At 39.0% G+C, this 26,276-nt stretch overlaps 2 protein-coding genes across 8 annotated transcripts in view; both read right to left on the reverse strand.

The window, feature by feature from the left end:
* Positions 1–15,637, reverse strand: part of abca4b (ATP-binding cassette, sub-family A (ABC1), member 4b) — a 72,439-nt gene extending 56,802 nt beyond the window's left edge. Inside the window, exons 1-8 of one of the 2 annotated variants that reach the window (XM_047367667.1) lie at positions 15,303–15,637; positions 10,749–10,861; positions 10,492–10,585; positions 10,162–10,303; positions 9,928–10,067; positions 9,595–9,722; positions 8,129–8,326; positions 4,087–4,176 (exon numbers count right to left, since the gene is read on the reverse strand). In XM_047367667.1, coding sequence (XP_047223623.1) covers positions 4,087–4,176; positions 8,129–8,326; positions 9,595–9,722; positions 9,928–10,067; positions 10,162–10,303; positions 10,492–10,585; positions 10,749–10,814 — 858 coding nt within the window. In that variant the 5' untranslated portion in view covers positions 10,815–10,861; positions 15,303–15,637. The remainder of the gene's footprint in view (positions 1–4,086; positions 4,177–8,128; positions 8,327–9,594; positions 9,723–9,927; positions 10,068–10,161; positions 10,304–10,491; positions 10,586–10,748; positions 10,862–15,302) is intronic. The other variant, XM_047367668.1, reaches the window with a different exon arrangement.
* A 1,082-nt stretch (positions 15,638–16,719) lies between these two features.
* Positions 16,720–26,276, reverse strand: part of LOC124869675 (rho GTPase-activating protein 29-like) — a 40,342-nt gene continuing 30,785 nt past the window's right edge. For 5 of the 6 annotated variants that reach the window (XM_047367671.1, XM_047367670.1, XM_047367669.1 and 2 more), the window contains 9 exons: positions 24,932–25,101; positions 24,449–24,583; positions 23,831–23,929; positions 23,152–23,315; positions 21,745–21,933; positions 21,534–21,671; positions 20,509–20,741; positions 19,229–19,532; positions 16,720–18,475 (listed from right to left, as the gene is read on the reverse strand). In XM_047367671.1, the coding sequence (XP_047223627.1) occupies positions 17,339–18,475; positions 19,229–19,532; positions 20,509–20,741; positions 21,534–21,671; positions 21,745–21,933; positions 23,152–23,315; positions 23,831–23,929; positions 24,449–24,583; positions 24,932–25,101 (2,569 nt within the window). In that variant the 3' untranslated portion in view covers positions 16,720–17,338. The remainder of the gene's footprint in view (positions 18,476–19,228; positions 19,533–20,508; positions 20,742–21,533; positions 21,672–21,744; positions 21,934–23,151; positions 23,316–23,830; positions 23,930–24,448; positions 24,584–24,931; positions 25,102–26,276) is intronic. The other variant, XM_047367672.1, reaches the window with a different exon arrangement.

The raw sequence follows: 26,276 nt of genomic DNA on the forward strand, positions 1-26,276 counted from the left end.
ATCAACTCCTGATACCTGTTGTTGGTCTTCTGTCTAGGATTTTATGACTGCAGTGTACCCGCTGAGCCATGTGGTCACATGTTGCACACCCAGTTTCATCATCTTTCATGTGCAAGGCTCGTAAAACTCTATCTTAGCTATTAATTAGAGCAGCACGGTTTTTAGAAAAAAGGCAATATCCTATAACTTTGTTTAATGTCATGATAACAAAATGATTTATGATAAAATAAACAATTACTTCACTTTGGGCTTATTGCAAACATACATAACATGTAGTTTCTTCATGATTTTACCTCCCATAAATGTTTATGCTGCATTAAATAACAAGATTCCTCCAATGCATTACTAGCATAGAGAGCCTAAATGCATGGTACATCATTAATGAGCTAATATTTACTGCAGTCCAAGCAGTTCTTTGTGACACTGATATTGCATTCAGTGATATGGCAATTAAAATAAATTTGTGACAAATTATGGATCCCTGCTGTACACATTACGTTGTTAGATCTAATTACATTGGTTTTCCTTAACAATGTAAGCATTTATCAACCTTTAAAATTACTTTCACAGTGATAGAGATACCGTATTGGTTGCATCAGCTCCCTGCCTGTCATGTGACCTTCCGTCTGTGTGGGGAAAGCAACAGAATCCCTAATCATAAAACTTTGTGACACACATAGCAAAGCGATAAGCGTATGTAGCAGAAAAATAACTTTTTCTTTCAGTTGTGCCTGCATGCGATTAAATGGAACTGCATCAAAATTTGTTAAGAGCCAAAGTATAAACAAGTCATATGAAAACTGCTTAACACTTAAGACTAGCTTAACACTTCCTCGGCAGGAGCAAGACTTGATTTTAATAAAGTGTGGCTGCTGGTGCGGTGGTGGCGCAAGGGTGGGGTGGCATGACCCATATTCAGAGGCTTCAGTCCTTTAACCCAGCCATCGTGAGTTCGACTCCCAGCAAAGGTGACCTTTGCTGCATGTCTGCCCCCTCTCTCCACCTCTTTTTTATCAGCTTACTGTTGACAAATAAAGGCCACTAGTGCCACAAAAAACATTAAAATAAAAACCTGTTGCTGTACATATTAAGCCACATATGTCTTTGGAAATACATTATACTTACAGAACATTATAGTTCCTTTTTTATTTGAGTTAAGCAGCAGACTGACCCTCAAAAACTCCTGTTGTTAGTAAGTTAGTATACGATATAACACACCGGTTTATTTGACTGCATTTTAAAATTACATTTGAAATCTTTCCAAGATTACACCTGGCAATTATTTTATTCCTTTTCATGAAGTATTAAAATCTGATTTGGTATGGGCAAATGCCTCAAAAATTTTTATTGGGACATCCCTTGTTATAAAGGTTGACTAACGTCCTGTCCTGCAGCACAACTTGTTTCCATCATTGGAAGTACTAAAAAAAAGTCTGAAACAATGTCTCAGTGTAAGCAAAGAACTTTCATCCAATTGGAATTGTTTTCAGTAACACCTATGTTCAGGTTACTGTTTTTTTCCTGGGCCACTGAACTGTTAACTTTACTTTTCTGTACCCTTGCTCAACAGCCAAATGCTGGGGATGAATAACTATGTTAAATCTTGTAAATATTTTTCTCTGCCAAGGCTCCTGAGGCTAATTTATTTCCAAGAAACTCAATGAAAATATCTGACTCGGCTTGCCAATAAGGAAATTAAGACAGGGGGATTGTGGGGTACATGACAACATTTCAACTCGTGCTTTAAAAGACTACAATTCCTGTTGTGCTAAGCCCATGCAGTCATCATGGGCATGAATCTTGTGTTAATAACAGGCTCCTAATGATCTGATTTAAACATTCTTTATCCAGAGTTGGAATGATCTTGTGAAAAAATTATTTTAACGAATTTTAAAAACAAGAATTAGTTTGAATTTATTGTGGCTTTAGTTTAAATTACATAGAGTCAAAGTTACACATACAGGCTCAAATATATACCTACATGCTCCCACTAATGTTTGGTTAAACATCCCCAAGCAAGTTTCACCTTGGCCACATGCTTTTTGTAGTTGTCAACAAACTTCTGGCAGTAATCTGGCTGGATGTTCTACCACTCTTCTTGATAGAATTGGATCTATGATAGAATTGAGTTCATTTGACTCGGTTGAAGTTCATTGTATCCAATCTTCAGTCATCTAACCCAAGCTATCACCCTCACATGAAATAAAATAAAACAAAATGATCAGGAACCATTTAGAAACCATTAAAACTAAGGCATGCCTTGCACTGGAAACTGCAGAAACACCAGGGTCACTCTACACAGTGAAGCCAGTTGTACTGCCGAGAACATTCACCAAAATGGACACCTTTAGTCTGAACTTAAACATGCACCTGCCCACATAGAATGCCTTAGGGAGAAAAAAAACATGTGGTCAGACTGGAAAAAAGATCGACTCATTAATGACAAGAATGTCCAGAGGAGTCAACGTGAAGTTTTCAAACCTAAGAACACTTGCAGTATCATGTTCAGGGGCTGTTTTGCAGTGCGGTAGGTAGATAGAATAGCAAAGGAGGAGGACTTTCTCCAAATTATTCCAGTTCAACTCAGATCAGTAGCTAGATGGTTAAAACCTGACCACAGTATAATCTGAAACATCTAAACTGTTTTTAAAATGGTTAAAGCAGGCTAGCATGAAGCTTCTGGAATGGCTTTGACTTCAGCCATATTGAAAGTCCATAGACTGTGTAAAGGTCAGCTCTATGCCAGGAAACCACCAGCTTTAAAAGAACTATTAAGTGTTAAGATCTATTACAAAGGCAAAGTACAAAATGTCCAGCCTGGATTTTAGCAGAAGCTTGGTGATGGCTACAAAAAGTGTGCAGTCAAAGTGCAACTTACTAAGGAACTTTTAACTAAAACATATTGGGGTATGTGTAATTGAGCCTGTAAACGTCTCGCCATTAGACAAAATCCACAACATATTCAGAGATATGCATCCAATTATTTCTTAAAATTCACTGAAGATTTGTCTTGTATTGTAATTCAACCCTTGTAAAAGCCCAAAGTTAATATGACATTCATGGACATAAAAAATGTATGTAAACCTCTGACAGGCACTGTAAATATACTATAAAACTGGTCGGATTACATTCATTTCTACTTATTGCAGGGTTCCTACACATTTTTAATAAAACAATTTGACACTTTTCAGACTCTTTATATATGAATACAAAACCTTTACCTTTAACTGTTTGAAAAGTTATGAAAAAACCATGATAAACAGCTTTTCAGAGTGTTATACAGGGTCATTTCACTGCTTTTGGTATCTTGACAAAATATACCAATAACTTCTCTATTTCAAAATCTATACTTCTTGGACTTTTGGGGACTGGAGTATCCTACACTAAATAGACATTCTTTAAAGGATAGTTTGTAAAAAAAATTGTGCCTTTAATCTGTTTGTAAAAAAATCCCGTTTTAGTCATTTGTTTGGCATTTTAACCAGACCCAGATTAAGAACTACAGGTCCAGTTCAGCATGAGTTTAATGGCATGTTTCTTGTCCTTATTTTGAAGAGTTGTTAAAAGAAATGGGCGCCTGTGTCAGGTTATATTTAAACCACCCAGAAACATTTGCATAACGTGTAAACCAGGTCATGCATTACTCATTACAATTTCCTTAAGACTTAGATCAGTCTCAAATATTAAACTATAAATCAAGTGTCAGTTGCATTTATTTAAATGAATTTTTTGTGGTTTTCATGAAACCATTATTTCTTTATAATAGATAATTGTCTATTTTTAGATATTATATTTTTAGTTTACATGTATTCTTTAATCGTATGTGAATGCAAACCCATATGCATACAGTGTGTATGCATGCACAAGGCCTCAGACACGCCTTAAATTGCTATGACGTATCAGCCTTCGCACACTACAAGGTAGATTAGTCACCCAACATTGTTGAGACCATCCCTCAGGCCCCTCTAGAGCAACTTCTTAAACACAGGGAAGCGGAAAAGGCGAGTTTCCTGCTGGACTAAAAATACATTGCAGGACATATCAGAAAAAAAAGGACGAGAGTGCCGAAGCTTTGAAAGCACTTACAACTTGGATCTTCTCTGATGCTGCCTTCAGAACCAGACCCCAGTAATGTAGATCAATCCCATGGGAATTGTCGTCCAGAACCTGAGGCATCTGTAAAAACAAAGTCACAAGATGCACTGAAGAAAGCAAAATTCCAACAGAATGGGATAAATAAAGTTAAAATCAGAGATGTTAACACAAGTGTCCTTCCGTTCCTCTTTGTCAAAACAATATGCTCATGTTTCAGGTTGCTTCATGTGATAAGTTTAGACCGAAGAAAACAGTTTATTAAACACCTTCAAATGCCAGAAACCTCTAAGAAGTGTTTTTTCAAGGAAGGAAACATTTTTTGCACGCTTTCCTTACACATTTACAGGAATTGCAATTATCAGCCTAATGGGACAAAGCCTAATCAACCTAACATATTCATCCTTTTCCCAGATGCACTACGGATCTAAGGTGCATCAACAAACGAATTGCTCTTTCTTTATCCAATCTTAAAGTTAAGATCCATAATTAGATATAAAATCTAAGCAACACCACTCTCTGCAAAACACCCTCAGAGCTTTTGTGTTTATGGGAAACCATTAGCAAAGCGTGTTAGACATCGCCTGGCCAGGGCTAAGTGCTGAGGGTATAAGGAAACCCTGTGTGCCAAGGCAAACATACACATGTGATATCCTTCCTCCAGCATTCCTTGTGCCTGCAATTCAATGAACGAAGGAAGGAGGGAGACAGCATGGTGACGGCTGGGGAAAGAAAAAGCAAAGCAAGTAGATAGGCTGATGGAGAAGGGAGTCAGGAGCATAACGATGGTGGAAAAGATAAGTCAGAGGTAATTACAGTAAAAGGGTGTGATTTAAATATTTGCATTTGAAAAAAAGACGATGGAGGAAGTGTTATATTCCTGAATAAAGGTATGTTTTAGACATTTTATTTGCAACTATCAATGACATACTGTATATGTTAGATATCCTTTAATTATATTCTCTGGAGGTGCTTTGGTCAGACTGGACCAAACTTGAATTTTTTTGGCCAAATGAAAAGCATTAGCAGCAACGGACACGATCCCCAGAATGAATCATGGTGGGGGAAACCAGTTAGAAGCTACAGAAAAAAACAAAACTGGGGTGAAGGCTCATCTTTTAGCAGGACATTAACACTAAACATTGAGATTGTGGTGATCAAGCTATTTTCACACCAAAATGGCCCAGTAAAGGAAAGTGTTGCTCACAAACACTTGCCATTAAAGTTAGTGGTTGTTAATTTGCTAAAATGTAAAAAGGTTCAAGGGTTCTTAATCAGTTCTTCCACCCAAATATGTCTTTAAATGATGGATAAGAAAAACAAATCACATTAAAAGGAAAATTGTTCTATAACTTAGTTTTTCTTGGACGGTATCCAAACAAAACTTACTTTCACAGTGGTACATCTCAGCACAAATACATGTTTCATGAAAAGAAACCTGATTAACGTCTGAGGCAAAGACAAGAGCAGAAGATAACCCGCACCAGCATGGTGACGTGCATGGTCGCAGCAGTGAAGCACAGAGGTTAGTGTGAAAATGAGGAACTGCACGAGTAAATAGGGAAAAGGGAATTTCCGGTAGATGAACCCATTAATGCCTGTTAAATTAAAATGCTGACGGACTAGACCTCATCCGGAGCCAATAGGTGTAGGAGGAATAGGTTAACGAAACAATCTGAAGCACAACACCAAAACTACCACAGGATTTCTAAAGAAGTACAAAGTGAAACCTGAAAGTCAGCCTAGAATACCACTCATCTTGAATCAGACAGAGCTCCTTTATGCTTTTTATTTTTCCTGAGATAATTTAAAACGTCTCGTAAAAATGTGCTAAAAAACATCCATAAAGCACGAGAAAACATCTGCAGACATGTACCACACTATTTACTACAGAGATTTATCTTTGCTAGAAATTGTGTAGAACTGAATAGAAACATTTACAATAGTTATCTTTAGTTTCTGTGAACTGTGTCTGTGCAAAATTATCTATTGATTCATGCAGTATTTGCATAAATATTTCAACACCAAATCCAATTCTAGAAACATTTGCACTACTGTGACTGCAGTAAGGGAACAAGAATTAATCAGGTCCAGAAGTAAAAGTACTCATCCATATACGTATAGCCTCCAAGTTGTACAGCAATTCCAAAGTCTAACTATATAATGCATGCGGAAAGTTTTCTATAGGGTTCAGATAAAACTTTGTACATGTTTTTATAGTTGCAACTTAAAGGTCTCCAGAAATTAGGCAACTGAAGGCATAGAGACTTTGGGATTCCGTTTTTTTTTTATTCCTACAGGTAGATTTCCTTTAAACCACAAAAGAATGTGTGCTGGCAGCCTAAGTACCCTGAATGAACTGTTTAGGCAGGCACATGTTGGTGGAGTACCACACCGCATCGTTTCTTATGGAATGCCCAACAGGTTGTATTCACGTCCCAGATAAGCCCATTAGAGAAGCAGGCCAATGCGGATAATGCCATATGAATTCCCTGAGCCAACCAGGTGACTCACATTACCCGAACCTGAAAACCTGCATACACTAATAACCAAAGGGTGTGATAAATAAAAAGACAAGAGGAACTTTATAGCTTGATTTTGCCTTGTTTTTCCAATTCCTTCAAAAGCTTCTTAAAAAAGTCAGAAACACATTTGTTTTCCTTGATCATATACGTTGAAGGTAAAACAAATGTGGCTGACCCACTTTTACCTTCTTTACCATGATCACAAACAACAACAAAGAACCACTAAGCATGGTTCAATGAACACACAAACATGCACTGTGTTGTGCACAAACCAACACTTACACATTTGCTAAAAGTACTACTTCTGACAACACTGGGAGTTTAGTTGCTAATAAACAATCTTTGAAAAAATACAATGATATGCAAAAATGTTTATACATCTTGTACATTACCACATGCTACAACCACACACTTCCTGCCTCTTCTTAGCCAAATTACAGAATCTCAGTCAGAATGGATGCAGAGTGTCTTTGACCATTATATTTCAGGTCTTGCCACAGATTCTCAATTGGATTTTGTTCTGGTCTTTCACTGGGTCATTCTAAGGCAGGACCATGCTTTGATCTAAATCATTAGCTCTGGCTGTATGTTTAGGCTCATGTCGATCCTGGAAGGTGAAACAATTGCCCTTTATTTAGGCCCTTTATTTGGAGCCAGAGGAGCTTTGTTTTTTTTCACAGAGTATCTGTCCATATTCTATTGTCAGGACATAATGACAGTTTTAACAAATATGTTAAAACATTTTTTTTTAGCAAAAGTTACCTATTGCAGCTTTAAACTTTAAAATCTTCAAAGTGATATAGCAAAATCAACTGACACCATTTGTGTTTGATTTGGTCAGTGTGGGGGGGAATAGTTGACCTTTGGTGACCTCTGAAAACTTTCTTTTGTTTTTATCCTCACAAGCGAAACTTTTTTCTGCACAAACTTGCAAAATTGTAGTACAAACATTTGTGGGGGGGGGGGGGGGGCAGGTTTCACAATGCACACTTTGTGTTGATCGATCACACCTAAAACAAATTTTTTTAAGTTTATGGTTGTAAGTTTAGAGAACGTTGTGAGAACGCTGAATTTTCAAAAACAGTTACACACACAGACCGCACTCACCAAACCCAGATTTAAACATTTGTTCTTGAAAAGCATGCATTTCCTGTTTAAAAAATCCAAAATGAAAGTGCTTCATACCATAAGAACCAATGTGTGACCTTAAATTTGAGTGGGAAGATAAACGATGGCAGAGTGTAGAGCCACAATTACACCTGCAGCGATCAGATTGCCCTCCTCCAGACGCTGAATCTGTGAAATGCCTTTTGAAGTTCTCTTAAATTGTCATTCAGATTAAATCATAAAGGTAACAGCAAATAAATGCAGCCTTTTCACCAGTCTGCTTGAAAATAAACCAGAAAAAAAGCTTTATACTGTCGGCAGACATTAAAGTAGAAATAATCCCGGGAGGTTTACTAGGAGGAACTATTTCGTTGAGAAATTTAACTTTTAAGTAAGCCACCAACCAGTCTGAAGATCTTGAAGAAGTCCAGATTTGCATAGAGGATGTCTTCTATCCTCTGCAGCCTTTGCTGGCTGAGGGCACACATGGCGTTGCGCACCCCATGGAGCCCCATCCGACTGGGGAAGATGATGAAGCGCTCCAGCAGGGCTTGGCTACATGCTATGTCTTTCAACTGCAGATCTGGGACACCAAAAGCAAACTGGGCAGAACCAAAGGAAAGGAAAAACTTGCTTACAATGTGCGCATTTCAAAGAAAATACAAAATATTTAGATTTTTCTAAACCAGATTTGTCCCAGAAGACAGATTATGATAACAAGGAGTTGCATGATCAGGCCCCTGCCCACCACTAAACTGGCATGGTACCCAACCCCAAAGTTCCTTTTATTTGTTTGGGATAAGACTAGCCGAGACCCAGGGGACAAGACTCAACCACTACATGACACTGATCTCCCCCCAAGGCCTGGCTCCAGGGGGTTGCCTCACCCACCTATTTCCAGATGAGGTTTACCGATGATTGTGGTATGGCATTCAATAAGGGTGTACTACAAATCTGAACACTCTCTTGAGGTCACCTTGCCAAAGAAGATCCAACAAGGTGCAAAAGTCCTGGACAACATTTGACATTTTACGTTTCTTTAAACAGAACGCTCCCCAGAAAGCCAAGTCTGAGACCATTGTTCTCAACTAAAAAAAAGGTTATGGTCCTTGTCTGTTCAAGTAGAGGATTTCAGGTATCTTGGTGTCATTTTCACATGTGATGGTAGGATGGAGCGGGACATGATAGACAGATTTGGAGATGTTCTGGTCCATTGTGGTGAAGATAGAAGTTGAGCTAAAAATCAGAGCTCTTTATTTACTGGACTGTCTGTGTTCCTATTCTCACCTATAATTATCAATCAAGAGCTTTGCAGAACAGAAAAACTCCCTCATTACTGCGGGCAAAACACCAATCTATCTATCCATCTCCTATTCTATCATACCCTCTATCCTGTCATCACTTGCAAAAAACTGGAGTTCCTTCATCTAAAGAGAAGATGGAAGTAAAGATGCTGCTCCTCCGCATCCAAGATTAAAAGAAGTCAGCTGAGGTAGGTCATGCATCTGATCAGGATGCCTCCTAGACACCTTCCTTTGAAGGTTTTTCTACCTTTATGTAATCAGTCAATTGAGAACCAGTTTATATTTGCAACAACAACTTGCCTAAGAAGCAGTAGTTTCTGAGAGCTTCCCGGCCTAATGGACTATGTATCCCTTCTAGCATGGGAAAAACTTCGGATGCCCCAGACTGAGCTGGAGTGTCTGACTGGGAAGGGGAATGTTTAGGGTTCCTACCTTGATCTGTTACCCCCTGCCTACCTAATCCTGGGTAAGTGGCTGACAATGGTTGAATGGATGGATAAAATAATGGGAAAAACTCATCTTAAGCTCTGAACAAAACTATTCTGACTCATAGGTTAGAGCTTTACCTGTTCCATACGTATTTGGGCATTGACGAGCTGATAAACAATAGACTCTGAGAGGTCTGCGTCTCTCAACAGGAAAGCCGTAAGGACCTCGTCGTCCTTCAGAATGTCATCAAGCTTCAGCCCACGGCCTAAAAGGAAGACCATTAACACTGATAGTGAAAGATCAGACACACACAGAACAATATTGCCGGAGAAACACTGGGTTGCTCAGAGGAAATGATTCATGGCAAAAACTCTGCCTTTAGGCCTGGTTTTAAACAATCATTTTCAAGAATGTGAAAAAAGGCTTGGTTGTTAGACTGATTCAAATATTCCTCCCATATCTCTGTTTACCTGCAACTGCAGAAGGATTGTTGCGTAGCGTATCCATAAATTTTGAGAAGGAGGTCATCTCATGCCAAAGTCTACCAAACTGCTGCACCTCTGTCTCATTGAGCAGAAGATCCTGAACGTCAGCATAGAATCGTGCCAGCCTGAAGTTGGCCAAAAATAATGAAAGAGCTTTAAATTATTATTTTAAATTTACTGTAAAATTGACTGAGTTTAAGAGAGCTACTTTTTCCTTACACTGAGTTGTTATAGTTGGAAACAACGCCGGGTGACTCTCCTCGTGTTGGATATCTGAAGCAGGGGTTGTTAGCATTGCAAAAGATACCCTGGATCCACGGGAGAATCCCTGCCGATGGCATAGCCTTGTTGGGGAAGTGACCTGAAGAAACAGACATGGCATCAGAGGGTATGCCAGAGCTCACATACAGCCCCCCAAAGGGGCTGCCCTCTGTTATTCTTTCCATGTAAAAAGCTGCAGCAGATATCAATATGTGTTTTCATAGCTGAGGGTGAGTTGGCAATGAAAGCTGCTGGTGATGAATCTCAGTGAGGAGTGTTTCTTCTCACATTCATGCTGCTGGTAGAGGGGATTGGCCTTCCTCAGCCACACCAGACCAATGAATAACAATACGGGCCAGAAGATCTCTACCAGGAAGCGGATCTAAAGAGAACCAGATGAAAAAGTCCATTACTGTGAGGCATCAAAACAACATAATGCATTATCCTGAAAGCTTAAACATTTCTACATCACAAACAAGTCCACTGGGATGTTTCAGTGCTTGGGCTTTTTCAAAACCTTTGTGCAGTCCATGAAAGCTTTCTACCTTTTGTCTTTTGCGAAGAGTCCAGTTCTTCCATAGTAACAAGCGGACTTGGGAGCCTGTCTTCATCGCTCTGCAGCTTAACCCATGGAGGGGGTCATCAGACTGTGTAAAACCTGCAGGAATAAAACTTTATTGGTGAATACAAAGGATTACACAGACATCAGAGCAACTAGATTACTCTATCAGTTAGAAGGTGTCTGGATAGCGGTGAAGTGATTACACCATGAGATGAGATATGGATTTAGCAAGGGATTATTTACAGTGCCTTGAAAAAGTAGTTAAACCCACTGAACTTGAACTGTAAACTTAAATGTCTTTTGGGGCGTTTGATATAGAAATAAAAGATTGAAGAGGGAGGACATGGTACAAAATGTTTAAAACATTTTTAAATTAAAATCTTAAAAGTTTGGCGTGCATTTGTATTCAACACCTTATTTTGAGACATTATGTTATAGAGCAGACCCTTCGCTGGAGTTTGTCTGCAAGTCTTTTGGTGGATATCTCCTTTCAGCCTTTCACATCTAAAGGCTGAGATTTTTACCCATTATTCTTTGCAGAACAACTCAAGTTCAGCCAAAGATCATCTGTGAACCCCATTGTTCAGGTCTTACCATTTTCTCAGTTGGATGTACTTTTACTGGGCTGACACATTTTAAACACATGGTAATGCTTTAATCTGGCCCGTTCCATTTTAACTCAGGTTGCATGTTCTGGGCTGTTGTCCTCCTGGTAGCTGAACTCTAGATCTGGTCAAAATTTTGAAATATACATTTTGTGTGAACCCTGTTTAACAGAAACCCGAGCAATAAAAAAACACGATTGGATCAAAGTTGATTCCAATGATATGGCACCACCTCTAAGTAGATAACTAGAGATTTGATTTTTTCTACTTTATACTGAAATATGTTTTACACCGTGTTTGAGTACACAAGCATCAATTTATGAAACCGACATTTCTGTGCTGAACACATCAAATCCTGCACCGGTCAGGTTTAATCCATTCATCACTGCTTTTTCAACATATTTTGGCATAAAATTTCCATTAGCCACAGTGCTGCGTGATTTTCAAGCCAAAGTATGCAAACAGAAAAAAAAAAAAACCTGGCTCAGAGTGAACAAAATCAGTTGGTCTTTCTATTACCTTTGAACTGACAAAAGTTAGAATGTGTGTTTTTCTTTAACTTAAAACTTCAATTTTAAGTTAAATCTATTTACCTAAATGCTATTTGATATCTTGTTTTGTTTAACTTCAGCATTTTATCTGTCTAAATGTTTCTATTACAGTGATGCTGTCATGATTCACCTGTGTTTGGGTTTTGAGTTTCTTGTTTGTTTCTCTGCACTTCCCTGTTTATGTTCCCTAGTCTTGGTTATTTCAGTTCATTCATGGTAGATTAGGTTTTTATTACATTTCTTGTTTTTAGATATATGTTACTTCATTTGATTTCTCTGTGTCCCACTCATTTGTGTTAATTGTGTTAATTAGGACTATTCTACTCACTATGTGGCTTCCACGCCCTTGTCTGCACATTGGTCCACCAACAAACAAGCACTCCTTGATAGATATAAATTCCCAAAGCCCCCTTCTCAATAAAATGTATCACAACTTGAAAACTTAGAAGCAATTGCTCAAAATTATCAGTTTGCTAACCACCTGTCCACTGAATTATTATTATTGAGATAATTAGTTCTATTATTTAATTGTGTCCTTTGGTTTTCTTTTAAATGCAGTAACCTTTCTAAAATGGATGACTGGAAGTCGATTAGCACTAAATTAGCATGTCCAAGTCAGTCAATCAGGTTAGATGTCCAGAGTGGGGAGTCTCCATTGAACTGAACAAAACAATGTTATTTCTCTTTTGTTCTGTATTTGTGTCAGTGACAGCACAAAACGTTAAAGAAATTAGGTTATTATCTGGGATTAGTCTACATTATGGTGGACAAGCAACAACTGAAATGCTTCGAAGGGTTTAGCCCTATGTGTTTGAGCCAGAGTTTGAGTTCAGTGACTCTCAAAACAATGATGGGTGCTGCCGTGGATGTCGGGGCTGAAGAAAATAGTGGCGATTGAAGAGATCATCTTTAGAATTTAACTAGTAGAAATGTGTTAATTTTTCTATTTACATTTTTCTATCTGATTGGTGTCCATATATCTTTGCCAGTCCTCAAAGGAGTAGATGTTATATTCTGCTTTATCTCCATAAATGCAATTGTTTTGGGTTCATTCTGTCTGAGTTTATGCAACTTTAGCTAAGCCTAAAACCTCTGTTTCGGACTGGTGAGCTGTGGAACATCTCTTACTTTTTCTCTTTGGTGTTGAATGGAATAATGGTGATGTTTTAGGCTGTATTGTAAGTAGGTGAATGGTAGTGCTAACTACTAGAATTGGGTTCATTATAAGTGTATTTCATATTCTTGGCAGAAGCTGGTAATGCAGAAGTTCTGCAGGAAACCTTGGTGGGCCATGAAAATCATTTTAATAAAATTCACAGTGAGAGTATCAGGGATACAGTTGTGAAGACGTTCAAAGCAGGGTTAGTTATCCCGAGCTTTGGGTTATGGTTCAAACACTGTTCATTCTACCACTGGAAATTACAATTGACACAACAGCAAATCTACCAAGAAATGGTAGATAACCTACACTAACAGGCCGGGGAAGAAGAGCATTAATCATAGAAACAGCCACAAGGCTAATGGTAAACCTAAAGGAGGCACAAAGATCCACAGCTCAGGTGGGAGAATCAGATTGTACTTGGCAGAGAACTATCACTGCATATCATCCTGAACACACCACCCCCATAGTGAAGCATGGTGGTGACAGCATCATGCTGTGGGGATACGTTTTCTTCAGCAGGGTCAGGGAAGCTGTTCAGAGTGGATGGAGCTTAATATGGGGTAAACCTGAGAGAGAGACTGCAAAAGACGTAATCCTAAACACACATCTATAAGGGATGGTTTAGTTTAATGCATTTCCATGTGTTAGAATGGCCCAGTCAAAGTTCAGATGTTAATCCAACAGATAATCTGTGACAAAACTTCATAATTGCTGTTCACAAACCCTTTGGATCAAATCTGATAGAGCTTGACCTATTCGCAAAGAAGAATGGGCAACATTTTCAGTGTATAGATGTGTAAAGCTGGTAGACATACCCCTAAACATTTGCTCCGAAAGGTGGTGCTACTGAGTACTGATTTGGGCTACTGAATACAAATGCAAGCCACTTGTCAGATTCTTATTTGTGTGTTTTAAAAATGTTCAAAAACATCTATCATCTCCCTCAACTATTCTAGAACACTTTTTTTTTATGAATACCTTTGGAAGTCCCTGTATAAAGTGGAATAAGTCACAGTGTACTATAATAATAACTCTACAGCATTTTCAGTTTTTTCATTGCTGACCTACAAATTATGGGTGAGAGACAAAATGACAAACATCTTAAAACACAAAAAATGTATTCAGTCAGTCCTGTTTATGTCCATCTCAGTGTGGTTTGGCACACAAAACAGGACAGGTCCAGACAGAAATGAACAATCCCCACACAACCTGCACATAAACTTTTCAAGCTTTTACCATCAGGTTGGAGGTACAGAGTGCAGTCTACTAAAACTAGCTGTCACAGAGACAGTGTTTTCCCCCTGGCTTAAAAATATATTTTTTTATTTCCATTATTATAAAAAAATAATAGTAATACAAAATTCACAGAGAGCAAAGTGTACCGGAGTCAAATTCCTTGTTTGTGTGCACAAACTTGGCAATAAAGCTGATTTTGAAAATGCATTTTCTTTTTCAGTTTACAACGAACTAACCTAAAGGCTTATTTCCTACACTCTTTCTCATTATCAAAAGACACCAATCCTTTGACCCAACCTTTGCTCTAACTTGATTGTAATAGGCCTTACTGTTAACTCTAGAATGGTCTAGACTCACACCTTTAAACCACTTTAGGTAAAGCCTTTGGAGATGTTCCCAAGAAACACTTCCTAACACATACTGATCTATTGTTTCATCCAACTGTTTCTCCCAAAGACAGTTGCTAAGATTTAAGCATGACTTCATGTTTGTATTCACCTGTCACCTGAGTGACAACTACAATTTGAAGCTGATCCGTCATGCAGATTTCTTCACAATAAACACATTCATTTTGGAGAAATCCAGTGACATGCACAAGTTGGAACAGAACAGAATGGCAGAACATGTCCAACAGATTCCTGTAGACGGCCAGATGGAGGATGCGGGCAGACAAACAAAAGAGGAACTGCAGCTAGAAAACAGGAGGCTAAAAGCTGTTATTATGTGTCTGAGTTCTCGAAAAGCATCTTCTTGCTCAAGCACAAATTACACACAACAGGATTTCCTTACACACACTCGACAGAATTCATGTAGAAAGTATCCTGCAAACATGTCACAACCTATCACAGTAACTTAAACACCAAGCGATTCATTACATCCACTATGTCAGCAATAACAACCACTTACTCACACACACACACACCTGCCAGCTCTTATGAAGTCTTTCCACACATTGGAATTTGCAGTTTAATTCTCAAGCTTACCTTCTCACCGAATCACAACAAAGTCGAACAACATCAAGAAAAACATCCAAGAAGAAACGGGTTCACAAACAAGCCGAAGTAATGCAAAACATTAAGCTGGGAAGAAGAAGTGCCCCTCTCTATCTCTATCTCTCTGTGCCTGCAGGTCAGCAGCACTCCTAATCTGATTGCTATAATCTCCTGGCTCAACATGGGGAGGCAGAAAAAAAGACAACAGTCATCCATTTTGAGGTAGAATTAGGCAGATACCTGCAGGAGAAGAAAAAGGAGGGAAACCTGGCGGAGGAAAAAGCAGGTGGTGGTCTTCATCACAGCTGCAGCAAATACGTCAAAGAAAATGACCTGAGCCAAAATGCACCTGCACCAGAGCGTAATCCAACAGCTAAACACCTACTGAATGAATTAGTCTGGATTTATAGGATGCAGGAGCAATGCAAGACTAAGAGACTGGAGAGTTTCAGTTTTTGTGGCATTTTTTGTCTGACAGGAGTCTCCTCTGACTGAGCAGGCTCAGTGAGGAGGTGCAGGTGACATGAGTAATTAGGTGAGGAGAATATGAAGGTTTCAAAGTAGCATATTAAAATCAGCTGAGCCTCCTGCAGACAACATATCCTGAGACTGGGATTGATTTGGGAGTAATATGAAAATTCATCAAATGCCCTAAGAAAAACAATCCACCTGGATGCATGACTAAAATTAAAAAATAAGTACAGTTGTTGCATCATAAAAAATACATCTAAACCTGCAAGTAAAGCAAACTGTTTAATGGGTTCCCAGATTAAAACATATAAATCACTAACATGTTTCTATACTTTCAAATAGTTGGACTGGGACACTGTCAGGTTTTTGCTTTGTCATATTTATCTCAAAAATCTCTTTCTGAGTCTCGCTAAAACAATAATAAAAAAGGCCAAAAATCTGAATCCATTAATCCATCCTTTGTCTATAGCCGTTTATCTGTGATGGGTCATGGGGGTTCTGGTACCGGTCATTGGGCAACAGGCAGGTCACATGCTGGACACATCCAAAAATCAGAATATTGTATAAATTCTAGGTAGTAATTCTATGTAGATTCCCTCTAACTGTGTTGAGTTTAATTACTTAATTTATTTTAGATTGCTCCTCTGGAGTAGGTTGAAGTATTTCTTTTTATCCTAAATTCAATCATATTAAAATTATATTTCAATATGTTGTTTAACACATAGGATGACCAATCAAAATGCTTTAGATAATATCCTGGTGTTTTATACTTTTATATTTATAATAGAAACACATTTGAATACTTTTTTCTGGTTAGCAGTTATATTATAAATCTGTTCATTATTTTCAATTTTTCTATTTTAGGAACATTTCGCAGACATAACATAAAACTAAACTGAAATAAAATACATAAGAAAAAACATTCGCAGAACAGAAATAAGTTTAAAAACACTTGTTTTAATTTGCAGCAAGAACTGCTGCATGTCGTTCCTCTTCTTTATAATAAAATGATGCCATGAAACAAAATTATCGTGACAACATTGAGTATGTTTGTATGAATATATAAACAAGGCTTACATACTGAGAAACAATGTACCAATCATAGGCTACACAGGACATATTTGGATTTAATTAATTATATTAATAATATTTCAATTATCCCCTTGTGAAATAAAATGGATATTTAAATTTAAAAGCAGGGACATAGGGCGTTTAAGCCTGGAAGTACAAAGTGTACATGTAAAGTGTCACTTTTCCACAGATTAAACACTGAACAAAAAAACTGCTTACAGTTTTTAACAGAAGAAAATTGATTTTGTTGACAAATATACTGTTGTTAAACAGTAAACACTGATGTTGGCACCAGACGTTACAAATTTGTTCTGCTTACTTTGACTAACTTCTATTGGCACTATGTCTTTAACATGTAAAAAGGAATATATTAGTACTTTTAACACTTTCATGGTTGATTTTTACTTGCCTAAACTTTCTCCCATTTACTGCTTGATGCACAGATACATCAATATTTACAAATATGCTTTTTTGTTCATTTGGTTTCAGACAAAATGAGCCTCTCTGTGTTCGTTCTCCTGCAACCGCTGGAGTCTTTGGTAGATGGTTTTAGTCTCAGCAGAGCAGAGGTCATTAGAGCTGCTTGGAGTGGGGGACTGGGGGGGTGAAACGGTAGTGGAGGTCGAGACCCCGGGATCAATGGCGCTGTCTGTGGAGTCCTGTGTCTGGTGAAGTGTCTGTAGTGGGGTTGTGAGGCTTGGGGAAAGAGAGGCTGCTGGGCAACTGTTGGTGGAAGTGAGTGATGAGGTGGTGGATGTGGTTGTAGTCCAGCTTGTCCTCGTTCTGCTGTTACTGGAAACTGGGGGGATGTAGAAGGTTCCAGGAGGGGGCTGAAGAGTCCGTGGAGCCCTGAGTGTTAATGAAACGTTTGGTGAGCTGCCGGACCCACTGACTGAAGATTCTGTATCTTTTTCCCTTTTAGAGCTCCACACAGACTTCACTGAAAGTGTGCTGGGGCAGCTGGAGAATATGGTGCTCACGCTACTGGTAGAAGGAACCACAGAAGCTGCAGTCGCAGCTGCACTGACTGTGATGGGCAGCGTGGCCTTGACAGGCTGCAACCCAGAGCTGGTGGGGGGCAGATTGGCCACTATCATAGCAGTTCTGGATGTCATATCATAGTGCTTGTACTTCTTATCCCATGTCCTCCTCTGCATGGTCTGTGTGTCAATAAATGGTGTAATGTAATAGGTGCTTATTCTGGATGAGCCGCTCTGGCGAGCCCTCTCAGGCTCCGGAGTCTCCTGTATGGTCTCTGTGTCCCTATGAGCAGAGCTTCCATCGACGACATCCGTTCTGTTCCGGTTATTCCTCTCAAGAATCTGAGCCGGTGTGGGCAGGCGTTCCAGCGGCATGCTGATTGGTCGTGAAACGGGTCGAACGGCCTGGTTACGCAGCTGAACCTTTGTTGGCAACGTGTTGGTGTATGAGACAGTGGAGCTAGGTCGGTTAAGCACCAAGGTTGACCTCTGGGCCTCACGTCCACTTGAAGTCTGCAGCCCGTTGAGCTTCTCTGCGGATGAACAGTCGGATCTGTCTTTTCCAGATTGGACCTCATGCACCTCATCCAGGATGTGGGAGGATGGGATTACTGAGGAGTATCTTTTGTATACTCTGGCACTCTGAAGGGACAAATTTGACAAAGAGGATTACAATCTCATCACATTTATCCATGGAAGTTTTACAACATGTAACTCAAAAAGAGCCAGATGGAAGAACAGGAACGAGGAAGGAGCTTATAAACCCACTACAAGCCACTCACATAAATGTGTAACTTTCTATTTTTTGGTGATAGTCACATTTATTATTACCACCTAGCAAAGGTGTGCACAAAGCCTTAAAATAAATTAATCTTTTATTGAAACAGCATCATTTCACACTGAAAATTTTAGAAAAGCACATTTATTGAGTGTGAAAAAGAATCTTAAGTTTAGATGAAAATAATAAATCACCGGAGGCACAATTATTGATACAGCTATGCAACCCTATTCTGCCAGTAAAACAGTGGTTAGTCTTCTCTTCCACAAGAATGATGCACTCTCACTAGTCAGAGCTGGGAATAATATCACACCTGAGTGGAGGCCGTTCACGTTTCAAGTTGGAACATAGTGAGATATGCTCTTTGTTTTGCTGCTATTCATTGCTAGCGATACAAGCAGATAACACTATATTTGTCTCCATTTTATACACTCAAGAAAGAAAAGGAACATGGCAAAAAGTTATTTTACAACACTTTTGTAAGTAGGTTGTGTTGTGGTACATCTAAGGAGTTGTTCACATCTATCAGTGCAACTATACAACCAACGCTAGGCTAAAAACCTAAATGATGTGAATCAGATTGTAACTTCAGGGTGAAACTCTCAATTCCTCCTCACCTCCTTGATGTCTGTTAAGGAGGTGGAGTGTCTGCTGAGCTGGCGCACCTTTTCTTGTGGGGTCAGTCTGGGAGATGATTGTGCACTGGTGGTGGTGATTTCGGAACCAGAGGGAATAGGTGGATCGAAGATCATATGAAAGTGTCGCACCAGTATCTCCACCATCAGTGCCTGGCAGGGGTAATCTACCAGAGAGGAGAGGGAGACCTCTGCATCTATCTGTCTTGGTTTTACCAGAGTGGGTCCGAAGATAATACCCAGGTTACTTGTTGTCATCTTGTTCTCGTCAGCCTGCTTACTCACTCTGTAAACATAAAGGATGACGATGAGTTAAATAAATAATTTCCTTTTTTATTCAGATGTCATTGTTTCATTTTATTTGGATTTTAAGAAACAAACTTTTAAACAAAAAACTGTAAAGCAAAGTTTTTTGTTTTTTTTAAGAAAGGCAGTAAATTCAGCGTTGCAACCCTGCAAATTCTTCATGTAAAGATTTTATATGTTTTCAGATTCAAATGTCCAGGCACAGAAGAAGAGGTTTTAAAGTTTCTGAAATTTACATGATACACAAAGACTAAATAAGAATTGTACTATGAACCTATGGCAGATACTTCTACAGTGGTAAGTCTGAATATAAAAACTACAAAAACCAGCCTGATGGATAGGAAAGATTAACCGGTGGATGGATGGATGGAAATACAAAAGTGTAGTTTTTTCCCAGGCTTATCCAGACCTGGAAAATCTAATCACATACTTTTTCAGATTGTGCAGCGACTCTGCAAAATGCATCTTTTTCATTAAGTGATCATTTAGAAATATAAACATAATTAACTTTTGTTTTTAGATTTTGTGGTAGTAACGGCACGTATGTGACGGTAACCTGACAGAGCAGATACAGAAAGAGGAAGACCACAGAAAATGGCCCGGTGCCAGGGGTTGCACCCAGGAAAGCTGGGTCGGAGACTAACAGCCCCTGTTGTTGGTGTACCTGCTCTTTCACTGAGCAATGCGGTGGCTTGAAGTCTTTTAACTGTTCCTGTGATGCTGATTACGAACACAAAATACCACCAAGGCTTATAACTCTAAACTCTAAATGTTAGTGCCAGTGCCAAGATCTTAAAACCAGTTCAATGAGATTTTATGCTGTTACGGTCTAACTGTTCCTGCGAAGCTTTAGAGAAGTCTGTGTTTCCCTTTGAGTGTTATGAGGAAGTTCGCGAGCCAGTGTGATCGTAAAAACAGCAACATACCAAAGCCTGTGTTTTAGTTCCAGCTCGTACCTGTTCAGATGAGCGATAAGGTGACGCAGAGACCTGTAGTTGGCTGTGGGTAGCTGGCACAGCAGATCCTTAATCCTCAAAATAATTCTGCTCATCTGGACACTTGGCACACCTTTCTCTCCCTTCTGAGCGCTCAGAGGTTTATCAGCTTCCTCTGCTATCGCTCTTTGACATTCTTTAGCCAAGCCAATGAGGTCATTGTAGAATCGATACTGGATCAATGGTTCTGGCAACTGTTGGAAATACAACAGCAATGTGTTTAATGCGTCTAATAATAAAAATAGGATATTCATATGTTCAACTCAAATAAGTAAAAGTACCTGCAGTTTCGAAGTTTAGATACACTCATCATTGATATGAATATCATATAAATTTTGGGCCTTTAGTTGGAATGATGCATTTGAACTTTTCTGATTCCAGGGCTGAGAGTTTAAAACATACAGTCTTCACAGTCATCCACCCAGACAGTGGTAGGCTACATGGGGCAGACTGATAGGTCCCACCGGGACCTCTGACCACCATCAGCAGCCAAGGTGGGTGACGTGTCTTGCCCAAAGACACAACAACTGAGATGGGTGGAGAGGGGTATTGAACTGGCAACCCACTGGTTACAGGAAGAACCCCTACCACCTGAGCCACCTTGATCAGCTGGTGCACAACAAACAGTGAGTGATGTAATGATATAAGACTACCTCAAAATCTTTCAACTTCCCCTTGAAACTTGCTGCGGGGCTTGGAAGTATTAATGGGGATGTATGCATATTTTTGAACCTGTGTACATTAGAGAAAATCCACAGTAAAGACAAACCGGTGCACTCAATTCTTGTTTTTAAAAAAACACTGAAGTTTGTATGATTTTTCCGCCCTGGAAAAGGACATCTCAAATGCATTACTAAAACCCCAAAATTATCATGGCATTCATGCTGATGATGAGTGTATTTGAACTTCTGATTTAGCTCAACATGTTGACATAAATCCCTAATTTTAATAGTCTTCTGAGATGTCAGTAATAATTTAATAAAAACCTGTCTCAAGTAGAGTTTCAGGACATTGCTGATGTCATGAGGTGAGAGTTCAGACAGTTCAACCAAGTCCTTCCCGTTTTCAAACGCCTGACAGAGCTTCTCAACTCGGGATTTGGCACCATTCACCCGATAAATGCCCTATAATAGCAAAACAAGCACATTAATAAAAAATATATAAATAAACCAGATAAATAAACCAAAAAACAGCTACCTTGATGTTGAGGGCTCGGCTTTCGATTTCTGCGGTGCACTTTTTGATTATGAAGGGAATCCCATCTGCACAGTTTTTTGCTGCTTGGGCAAAGTCGATACCAAACAGCTGCAGTCTGCCTTGCAGCTTTTTGTGACCACACTGGATCGGGAGTGTCTCCAGACATTTTTTATGGCATGCCAAGGAACACTGTCAAAACATATGCATAAAGTACAATTAGGTGAAATAATGTTAACTTCTGAGTTTATCATTACTTGTGTCCTGTTCGATTCATACAGTTAAGCCCAAAATTATCCATAGACCATACAGATTTAGATTTTAAATCATTTTTATTTAACCGAGAAGCTTGTTTCAGAAAAGAAGAAGAGACATTTTTCAAAACATTTGAAAACAAGGATTATCTATTTTATTACGCTGTATTAAAAAATGGCATTTCTGAAACTATTTATGCCCTTCTCAATAAACAAAGCAAAAACATTTACGGGAATTGCAGCTATCAAACAAGATGAAATACCGGTGCATGTTTCCACCGGTATTTCGTCTGTTTATCTGGTGATGAACTCTGTGTCTTTGAGTTTAGAAACCCTCCTGGCCCTAATGCTAGCTCTCACCACAGATTCTCTATTAGCGTTTTTCCACTGAAAGAACTCTTGTTCCTGAACCGGTTTGGTTTGCGTGCCTTCGAACTTTGGTGTTTTGTTGAGCATCGATGTGCGTTTCCACCAGTTTTGAGAACCAAGCATGAGTCATCAACAGTCGGCGTTACACAACGCGGAGGGAAAGCATGGCAGTGAGACAGCAGAGGTTGCTGAGCTACGCGCAATGTTCCTTTTAATGCAAAAAGATAGCATCCATAAGCTACAACTAATACGGAAAAGAAGACAGCGACTCTGTGGAAGAACAATGGTATGCACAGTGTTTTCATTTGCATATGTTCAGCATCCGCAAGTGTAACAGAAACAAGTAGTTATAAAATGCATGTTTAGTGTGTTTTTGCAAACATATAAATGTTTTGTACGGTGTGTTCTTCGTCTTCAGCGCTGTACTTGTAGCTTCTGTTGTCTGCAGCTTCGACCCACCCATGGGTGATTTGCGCAGAAGAACCAAGTATTCTGCGGTGCCCAAGTTGAACCAGAGTTTGTGCTCTGAAACCTCTTCTTCCTCCATCAAACAGATGGAGGAAACACGCCTCACTGATTCGAAATCATTTTCAGGAAACGGAACGGCTCCAAACTGCATTGGTGGAAAAAGGGTACTTTAGCTACTCCAAAACATCACTTCCAGTCAGAAGAGAAATTGAAAGATAACGTAAAACCTAAATCAGCCAGGGTTATGAATAATTTTGGGCTTAACGGTATCAGCAATAAAACTTCCATAGGAGTTAGGTAAAGGTAATACAAATTTTACCTCTTCACATTCGGCTCCGTGGAAAACAACCAGGCCGTCACACTCTCTGCACTTAGATGGGGCTCGGAGTTTTCTTAGCTTATGCGTTTGAGCAGCTTTTGACATCTGAGTATTTCGGAACGGCCCAGGAGAACCTAATGTCTCTGTCACCATTTCCACCAGACCTAAAATCAAAGATCAAAAGAGCACGTTAGGAAGGATCCACCTAAACAGGTGATATCATTCAACATTTTCAATACAGAAACTAACATAACTTCCCGGCAAAAACTGAACCCTAACTTTGGGGAAGTTGCTGGGCTTTGTCTCTGTCACTTAATCGTACAAATATTCTTCCCTCTACTTAACGTTAAATAAAACAAAAATCCCCAGCAAAATTTACATGAACATTTGCTATGGTTCTGCTGAAAGAGATCGAAACAGATATTGGAAAAACTAATGTAACCCCAATGAGTCTCGGCAGAGAGTGAAAACATCTCATGTACAGTAGTAAATGTTCATCAGGCCAGTGCAATGAGGCAATGTACTGTGCATGACAGAGGATTGTGCAATACTCTTAAGCCATTTTTATTTCCATATGTCGACTTCTCTGCAGACAGAAGGCTGATATTAATGAACATATGAAGATCAATCTGCCTAATCAGTAAAATGCACTTAAAGAACACAAATAGGTGTTTCTTACCGTTGTCAAAGGGTGAAAAAGGCTCCCTCTCATCCAGATCATCGGCTGAGGACATGGTCCCAGTGGATGGAGTTCTGGGCAGTCGCCGCTTGAAGTTACCTGTTAAAATAGATATCTTAATGCAGTTTAGTTATTAAAAACAAGGTACAATGTAGTACGATTGACTACAATTAAAAGAATCCACCATCAAAACCCACACAAGAGACATTGTGATGGTCAAATAGATTCATTTAGTTTCAAAAAATAGCATACCATTCATAGTGTGTCATTAAGTGTAGCTGTAGAAGGAAGTGCATTTGGAGCAAATGTATGTTTTATTTCTCTCCTGCATAAGGTCAAGGTGTTATCAAAAAGATAAAATCCTAAGAAGCTCCCCATAAAATATTTGCATTGTGTCACTTTTCGTTATAAATGTATCTGCACCTCTGTCTCATATTTTGCTGATTCAATCTTGCCCAAATCCTCTCTCCCTCAAGGATTCATCATTTTGTATGCAATTACATTTACAAAACAACTAAGTTTTATAATTTTCCATTAAAATACAATTTTAGCATTTTTTACTAATTAGTTTGTAATGAAATAAAATGAATGAAAAGAATTCATGTGAAATCTTCAGACCTGGGCTAGTGGTGGGGGAGTCCATGGACCTAGACTCGCTGCTGCCCCCAGCACTCTCCGAGTCGCTGCACATCCCGCTCTGGCTGCCCTGACTGCTGGAGGCCCAGGTTCTTGGCGGTACCTGACTCCTCAGCGCTTCAGAAACACCAAAAAGAAGAACAATCAAAAACAAAGTAGCAAAGCTAAACAACAGACATTTGTGTAGTGGTTCATCAGAAATAGAGGCAGTGACACACATTTCTGACTTATGAGTAAGCAGCACACAACCTCAACTGGTTTAGACTTACAAAAAACATTCCCATGAATCAGCAGTCGGGGTAAGTACCCTCAAGGCCAAATAAAGATAGACGCAAACTGAACCAATAGATTGTCATGAGCTGTTGGATCTACTGTAGCTGAAACTATTTCATCCAGTTTCGCTTGAAAAGAAATTATAAAAATGACAAATAACACTCTGAAACTTGCATGTGTTGAAATGCGTACCTGGGATGTCTGTGCTGCTGTTGGACCTTCGCTCACTGATCCTTGCAGGCCGGTAAAGGGGATGGTCTACATCATCTCCGCACAAAACATCACTGGAAGTGATGGAGCCCTGCGACAAGTTGCCATGGGAGGAATGGGTGCTGCCTTGTGACCTTTTGCTAAACCCAGACCTGGAGAAATAAAGCTGATTTTTAGGGATTTCTATACTGGCTTCAGCTGTAATAGTTATTTCAGAGTCCTACAGGTCAGCATTATTGCATTATGTTGAAAAATGAATAAAGGTTATTCCTCCAGGACCTTAATTTATTTTTAACTTTCATTTTCTGGCACAGAACAATTTTTGCCAATTTTGACTACCATTACGAAGAATGCAGGTTAACTATAAATATATGGCCTGAACATTTCAATCCATTACAGACAGGTTGTTTTGCATCTTTATAACAGCGTCGTAGGGTATTTGTAATACTTAGTTAACAAATTTATATTGCTGCCAATACGATAATGAGCATACTGTTTGAGGGTTGAGGTCTTCTGAGGTTTTTGTAGTTCTACAGCTGATAAGCAACATCTGACCGCAGATCAGGATCCCAATCAAAACATTTTTAAATGATTGGTATCGGAGTGACAGATAAAAATTAACTCCACTTCTTGGTTATCTCTGTGGTTTTGCTGTGCAGCTGATTTTGCACAGCTAATGTAGCTGCACAGCAACAATCAGCCAACAAATTTGTGTTTTAGGCTGTACATAATATATTGCTTGATCTATTTAGCCTGACTTTTCCCAAGCAATTTCTAGTCTGAGAGAGACTATATTGGCTGCTGCAGCTCCCTGTCTTCTTGTAATGTTATGAGCTCTGTTGACTTTGTCAGACAGCCAGCGTTGTAGGAAAGAGCTGCAGAGAGCACAGCAAAAACAATTTCCATTACATTTTACAACATTCAAAGCAAGGATCTGAGTTTATAAAGCAGTAGGATGAGTTTTCACCACACACAGTTAACTGGAAATATGATAGCAGTTTTCTTAACCCAGTTACTCCAGCTTAGGCCAGTGGTGTAGAAACGCAGGTCAAAATTGTGAAGTAAAGTGTACACAGTCACAAAAATCCTAATTCATTCTAATTAAAACCACAAAAATAATCATGTCAGTTTTTTATTTTTATTTGAACTGATCGAATATAAATTAAACATACAATATTTTAATAGTCATCAGATTTTTAGCAGAAAAGAGAACATTAAATAATTTTAAATTCAAACTATAAAAAAGGTCTCACGTGTTTGCTTTTTTAAAAGAAAGCGAAACAATTTCCTGTGGTTTTTGGGGCCGAATGTTTTCTATTTTGTTGGT

This window comes from Girardinichthys multiradiatus, chromosome 6 (assembly GCF_021462225.1).
Source record: "Girardinichthys multiradiatus isolate DD_20200921_A chromosome 6, DD_fGirMul_XY1, whole genome shotgun sequence".
Lineage (NCBI taxonomy): Eukaryota > Metazoa > Chordata > Actinopteri > Cyprinodontiformes > Goodeidae > Girardinichthys > Girardinichthys multiradiatus.